The sequence below is a fragment of the Dictyostelium discoideum genome (assembly GCF_000004695.1).
Source record: "Dictyostelium discoideum AX4 chromosome 5 chromosome, whole genome shotgun sequence".
Taxonomy (NCBI): domain Eukaryota; phylum Evosea; class Eumycetozoa; order Dictyosteliales; family Dictyosteliaceae; genus Dictyostelium; species Dictyostelium discoideum.
The window spans coordinates 2,730,167-2,737,666 of NC_007091.3; the positions used below are offsets into that span (position 1 = coordinate 2,730,167).

General features: G+C 22.5%; 3 protein-coding genes across 3 annotated transcripts in view; 2 read left to right on the forward strand and 1 right to left on the reverse strand.

The window, feature by feature from the left end:
• Positions 1-707: 707 nt before the first annotated feature.
• On the forward strand, positions 708-918 carry DDB_G0289441 (hypothetical protein; the record flags this gene model as incomplete). The annotated part of the gene is made up of 1 exon (XM_631133.1): positions 708-918. A coding segment is annotated over one exon (211 nt), but the record flags the coding sequence as incomplete, so codon positions are not given.
• Positions 919-2,007: 1,089 nt separating this feature from the next.
• On the reverse strand, positions 2,008-6,216 carry dtfA (cell surface protein DTFA; the record flags this gene model as incomplete). Its single annotated transcript, XM_631134.1, has 1 exon — positions 2,008-6,216. One exon carries the CDS (start codon positions 6,214-6,216, stop codon positions 2,008-2,010), a length of 4,209 nt encoding a protein of 1,402 aa, XP_636226.1.
• An 888-nt stretch (positions 6,217-7,104) lies between these two features.
• crlB (cAMP receptor-like protein) overlaps positions 7,105-7,500 on the forward strand; it is a gene marked incomplete at both ends in the record, with an annotated part of 1,404 nt that continues 1,008 nt past the window's right edge. Inside the window, one exon of the mRNA XM_631135.1 lies at positions 7,105-7,500. This exon is cut by the window's right edge and continues 274 nt beyond it. Within this exon, the coding sequence (XP_636227.1) occupies positions 7,105-7,500 (396 nt within the window).

Below are 7,500 nucleotides of genomic sequence, written 5' to 3' on the forward strand. Positions count from 1 at the left end.
ACCTTAAAAATTACCTTTAAAATTACCTTTAAAATTACCTTTTTAATGGCTTTAAAAGCGAGGTCCTGAGTTCGAATCCGTTATTTAACGGATAAATTTTTTAAAATTTTTTTTTTAATTTTTCAAAAATTACCCAAAAGGGATTCGATCCCCCGACCCTCTATCAAAGGGTAGTCTCATCAACCATTACACCATTTGATTGCTTTGATGAAAAATTTAAAAATGATAGAATATTTTATCCCCATTTTTTTGTGCTAAAATTAGATCTTTTTTATTAAAAACCTTAAATTTATGTTTAAAGGAAATTTAAATTCACTTTAAATCTACTTTTAATCTACTTTAAATCCTATTTAAAATTAATTTAAAATAAATTTTAAAGGTATTTTTAAATATCTTAAAAATTATCTTAAAAATTACCTTAAAAATCACCTTTAAAATCACCTTTAAAATCACCTTTAAAATTGCTTAAAAATTTATTTTAAAGCAAATTTTAAAGGCATTTTTAAATATCTTAAAAATTACCTTAAAAATTACCTTAAAAATGAATTTTTTAAACGCGGCTTTAAATTCAATTTAAATCCAATTTAAATCAACTTTTCTTTAAATTTGCTTTAAAGGTGCATTTTTCTTTGCTGTGAAATAAAATTCAACGATAACACTACAATAATAACAGAGAACCAAATAATTCATAAAATCAAAAAAGCGAGAGATGCCGAATGGGATAGAACAAGAAAGATAGTAGAAAAACAACTACGTCAAGAACTAAGATGCACTGATAACCGAGAGTCAATCAATCGGACCGCATCAATAAAAAGAAGACTCGAAAAATTCAGCCACAACTGGAACTCGAAACTCATGACCATAAACATCCCGGAACACTTCATACCATACTGCTCATATAACACCAACTACTCATAAAAAAAAAAAAAAAAAAAAAAAAAAAAATTATAACAATAATAATAATAATAATAATAATATAATAATAATAATATAATAATAATAATAATAATAATAAAAATAAGAATAACAAGAAAAAAAAAAAAAAAAAAAAAAAAAAAAAAAAAAAAATACAAATAAACTCTCCTAGAACACACTCAAATTGAGTGATGTTATTAAAAAAAAAAAAAATTTTAATAAAATTTCCAATTCAAATAACCTCTAGGCAAATCTTTGAAGCGATCTGGAAAAAAAGAAACAAATTTAAACATGATAACACAACCATACTCATCCACAAAGAGCAAATAATAAACACACTCAAAAAAACTCAAAAAGCTGCATGGGACAAAACAATATCAAACATTAACAAACTAATCAGAATACGAACCAACAACCAAGGAGATGAAAAGAAAAAAACACAAACAATCTCAAGAGCACTCCAATATGTCAGCAAACAATGGAACTCCCCACTCAACAAATCAAAATTACCACCACACTTAAACCAATTGATCACTACCATTAACACACTCTTTGGGTAAAAAATAAATAAATAAATAAATAAGTAAATAAATAAGTAAATAATCAATAATAATAATAATAATAATATTAATAACAACAAAATAATAGCAATATAACAACAAAAAAAAAAAATAAAAAATAAAAAAAAAAAAAAAAAAATAATAATAAAAGGAAACTAACCCTCTTTCAGAGGCCCTGTAAATATATTACAAATAAAATGAGATCAAGGAGATGCAACTCAGAATTGGGCTATCCCATTCAACAAAACAAAATTAATAAAATATTTAAAAAGATTAAATTAAAATAACAAACCAAGTTGGAAATGGTCCTTTAATTGTAAAAAAAAAACCTAACAATATTCATTACCACACATCCCACACCCAAGAAATAATACTTTACTTTTTAAAATACATAAATAAAATTATTAATTATTGTTTATTTCCTTTAATGGATAAACCAAAAAAAAAAAAAAAAAAAAAAAAAAAAAAAAAAAAAAAAAAAAAAAAAAAAATCAAACCAATCTGGATTGGGAAATCAATTTTTATTTTTTTATTAATTACTTTTAATTTGTTTTGGAGTTATATCAAGACCAATTACATTTTGAATGAAATCTAAAATATGATGTTGTTTATGATAATGACATTCTAAAATTAATTTTTTAAAACTAATTTTTGAGAGGAAACCTTTTCTAGCGAATAATAAAGATTTCTTATCGAAAATGAATTGATGATTATAAAAAATATGTTGAAAGATATTAATTCTACCATAGATCGAAGCTTTTGATAGAAGAGAAGAGAAATGACGTTGACATTGTGAGAAACAAGCTCTAGATTCTCTTTCATCTTTATCGAGTAAAGTTAGTAACTCTGATTGTTGTTTCATTAGGGGTATACAAGATCTGATGTATTTTTCAAGTGCGACGACATCACCATATTTACCAATATCATCCAATACCAACGCCAAACCAACTGGCATAATTTTCTTTGAACCTTCATTAGTATCATCATAGTAATAACCTTTTCTTAATACGATATCCAATCTACCAGCTCTGTACAACATATGACTTTGAACGGATTGAGTTATAACACATCTACCACCAATTAATAAATCTTCACTACGATTTTCAAATATCCAATCAAAGAATCTTTTAAGATGAGTTGATTCTTGAAACATTTGTTCTGGATAATATTTTAATTCTGTACCTTCCAAAATGGTTGAAAAACTTGAAATTATCTCTTGGAAAATTAATTGTCTCTCTATATTTAAATTTAATAATGGTTCACCCGATGAAGTAGTTGGTGATAGTATTGCAGAGAGTAATAGAATTTCATTGGTTACAATTGTATATAAACCATATGGATCTTCAACTATATAAGCCAACATTTTCAAATAGTTATTATAATTCTTTAAAGAAGAACCCCATTCAAATATGAAATGAAAATCATCGAATGAAGCTCTAACTTTTTTATTTGATACAATTATACCTTTATCCATATCATCAAGTACCATTAATTGATCATATTTTCTTAATAGTTCAACATTTTGAAAACCATAAAAATCGGCTGTTAAAGAATTTGATTGTGGTAAATAAAAATGATCTCTAAAATTTGAAAAACAAAATTCTAACATTTCAATTGATCTAATAAATCTTGGAATTTTTAAATTATAAATTTCACTATTACTTTTTGCAATATAACAAAAATTTGAAATTAATGGAAATTCTTTAATAACAATTGATAATAATTCTAAATTATTATTTTCAATTATTAAATAAAATAATAATAATCTATCTAAAATTCCACCAATTACTGTACCACCATTACCATTACCATTACCATTACTATTACCATTTTCAATTGATGAATTATAAATTTTTTTTATAAATTTTAATTGTTTATTTAAATTATTTGGTGAAACATATTTAAATAAAAGATTTGGAGTGATTTCATTACGATATTTATTTGAAAGGAAAGCATATTTCATTTCAACTTCTTTATATTCAATCCAATAACCTGGTGAACCATATTTTAAAGATTGTTTAAAACAATTTGAATCAAAAACTCTGGTTACTCTATAATCGAATAGATCTTCATCATCCAAGTCTTGATCATAACAATTTTCATTACCATAGATTATTTTATACATAAAATTACAATAAACTTTTAGATGTGGATTAAGTGAAACGTAAAGTTCAGCTAACCTCTTTATACCATCATAATCTTCTTTTTCACCATCTTTTAATAACTGTTTTTGAATAACCTTTTTAACAAAACAATGTTTTTCTTCTTTTGTAATTTGAGTTTCAATAAATTCAATCTCTGCCATTGTATTGATTGTAAATGATGCTTGAGTAATCTCTTCCTCTTCTTCATTATCACTATCTTCATAATGTCTTTTATAATATTGTTGTTGATATTGATTCTTTAAATCAAATGTAACAATTAGTTTACATGAATTTATTAATTGTTTAATTGTAAATTGATTAAATACTGTTTTAGTTTTAATTTTTGAATATTCAATTGTATTATTTGATAAATTTGAATTATTATTATTATTGTTATTATTATTATTGTTATTATTGTTATTGTTATTATTATTATTATTATTGATATTATTATTATTATTATTATTAATATTATTATTAAAAGTAAAAGAATTTAATAAATTTGAATAATTGAAAATTTGATTTTTTAAATTTTTATTAAATTGTAAAATATCATTTTCATTATTATCATTAATTAATTTTGCATCGGCAATTACTAAATTTATAATATTTGAATAAGTGAATAATCTTAATTGAATTAATAAATTAATGATTTTAATTGATGGATTATTAATTTTTGAAAACATTTCAATATCAAATGGTTTATTATTTGGATTTAATGACATTTGACGATGAATGGTTGTTACGATTAATTTCACCATTTTATAAGACCCACTCTTAATAGCCAATTGTAATGAATGATTCATAACTGGTCTAAATTGGAATTCCGATATCAATAGCTTTGTTGCAACCAAACAATTACATTCAATAGCTAATGAACCAACTAAATAAATATCGATTGGATATCTTTTATTAATTCTATCAAATATGAATTCTGAATAATTTGTAAAGAGGTCCCTATAGAATGACTTATCTTGAATGGATCGAATTGAATTGAAAATCTTTTTAAACATTTTACAAAATTCATATTTTGTATTTTGATCTTCATCATCATTCACATCACCATCATTAATGGTATTATGATTACAAAATACCAATAAATCACCTCTACTAACTTTATATTTTAATAATCCGAAATAATTTGAATCTACAATCCAAGATACATGAATGATTTGATCATATTTAAATGTTTTACTAAATATATAATTATAACAATAAAAGAATTTATCATCACTTGAGGTCATTGGTGAGGATGATGATGACGTTGTTGTCATGGTACTTTGTTGTTGTTGTTGTTGTTGTTGCTGTTGATCAAAGAAACCACCTCTTGATAAATTACCAATAATCTTTCTAAATAATACAATATTTCTAAAAATTCTCCAAAATAATTGTTCTAAATGTTCAATATCTTTAATTGGTAAATCATAGATTGTACTATTGTTTACTAATTTTTTTGAATTTGATTTTTGTTGTTGATTCTTTTCACTTTGATATTCTCTATACTTTTGTTTCTTTTTCTTATGATTTTCAATGAATGATTTAATCCTCTGAAATGTTTCACCCTTTGTATTGTTACCCATTGGGACACCCAAAGTTTTACCAATTTTTCTTAATTCCACTGCTGTTAATTTCTCTAATTTTCTAATATCAATACCTTTTAAAATATTATCTAAATAAATTTCATCATCTTTATATTCATCATTATGATATTCTTTTTTTCTTTTTAATCTTCTTAATTCATTAATTCTTTCATTTTCTGTTTGTTGTTGTTGTTGTTCTTGTTGTTGTTGTTGTTCTTGTTGTTGTTTTGGTTTTAACTGTTGGTGTATTTGTGGTAATAATGGTATTGGTGGTGGTGGTGGTTGTTGTTGTTGTTGTTGTTGTGGTGGTGGTTGTTTAGATTTTTGTTGAATTTGTTGTAAAGATTGTGAAGAAAGTTGTTGTTGTAATTGTGATTGAGATGATTGCTTTTTTAATTGTGATACATGAATTTGTTGTGAGAATCTATTATTTGGTGGTACGAAATTTTGATGAGTATTTATTAATTCTTGATAATCATTATGTCTCTCTAATAAATCTAATTGCTCTTGATTTCTTCTTTGTAAAAGTTGTTGTCTCTCTAAAATTTGTTGTCTTTGAATTTGTTGTTGAATTTCAATTTGAGTTTGATACTCTTCTTTTGAAATCTTTAAATTATTAATATCATTATCATTTTCATTTGAATTATTATTATTAGGAAGAGGAGAAGGAGTAGAAGAAAGAGAAGGAGTATTTAAATTATTTTGAATAATTAAATTATTTATAATTGGTGGCGATACAATTTGTGGTGGTTGTACAGTTGTTGTGGTTGTTGTGGTTGTTGTGGTTGTTGTTGTAGTTTTTGTTGTTGGCAATATTGTTGGAGGTGCTATTGTAGTTGTTTGTGGTGGTGATGGTGGTGATGGCGGTGATACAATTTGTGGTGGTTGTACAGTTGTTGTTGTTACATTAGATATTGGTTTTGGTTGGAAAATGTTTTCATTATTTTTTATAAAATTTATTTGTGGTGGTGCCACAGTTGTGGTATGAGGTTTTTTCGAAGCCTCTATATCTTTCATTTTCGTTCGATAAAATTAAAAAAAAAAAAAATAAAAAAAATAAAAATAAAAATAAAACATTTGCAGAAAAAAAAAAAAAAAAATTCAAAAAAAAATAAAAATAAAAAAAAAAAAAATTATTAGTTTTTCTTTATAGATCTTGGTGATTTTAAAAAAAAAAAAAAAAAAAAAAATTAATAAACAATGAAAAAAAAAATAAAAAATTTAAAAAAAATTAAGATCTTTGATGAGTTAATCATAAATCAATCTTAAAAAAAAAAAAAAAAAAAATATTATTTTCAAATAAAATTAAAATCGAATTAATTTAATTAATAATAATTAATAATAAATAAAAAAAAAAATAAAAAAAATTAACTTTTATAAACTTAAAAAAATTATAAAATAAAAAAATAAAAAAAAAGATTTTATTTGAATTAATTATTTAAATACATATTTAATACATGTTGTTATTTAAATCATTTTTTTAAGTTTTTTTTTTATATTTTTATTTTTTTTTTTTATTTAAATAATTAAAAATATTTCAAACCAAGCTCGCACACACACCAATCATCCACATAAATATATAAAAAAAATAAGAATATCACCACATTTTTTTAATTCTCCATATAAGTACAAAAAACTAGTTATGTTTTACACATAAAATCTTCAATTTAAAATTTTATTTTATTTTTTATTTTTTTTTATTTTTTTTATATTTTTTTAATATTAAACTCCCTTTAAAAAAAAAAAAAAAAACTATTATTTAAAAATAAAATCAAATTAATACATAGAAAATAAAAAATCAAATAATAACATTACAAAAAAAATAAAAAAAATAAAAAAATTAAGTAAATTATAATTATCGATCTTTGAAAAAAAAAAAAAAAAAAAAAAAAAAAAAAAAAAAAAATGGGAGGTGATATTCATCTTTGTTCAATGATTTTAGGTAAAAATCATTTAATTTTTTTATATTTTGCAAATTTATTTGGTAGTACATTATCATTTTTAGCAACTATTATTACAATAGTATTTTATTTAGTTAAAAAATATATTCAAAATAAATCATTTAGAGAAAATCCACACCAATATTGTCATCAACACCAATATTTCGATTCATCAAAACTTAATGAAATTAATAATAGTGGAGTTGGTTCATATTCATCAACTCCAATCTCAATTCAAAATAATAATAATAAAAATAATAACCTCCCAAAACAAAAAAATAATGAAAAACAGCCATTAATAAATAAAAATCATAATAACTATTGTAATTATTCGACATCAGCAACTTCATCATCATCGAGT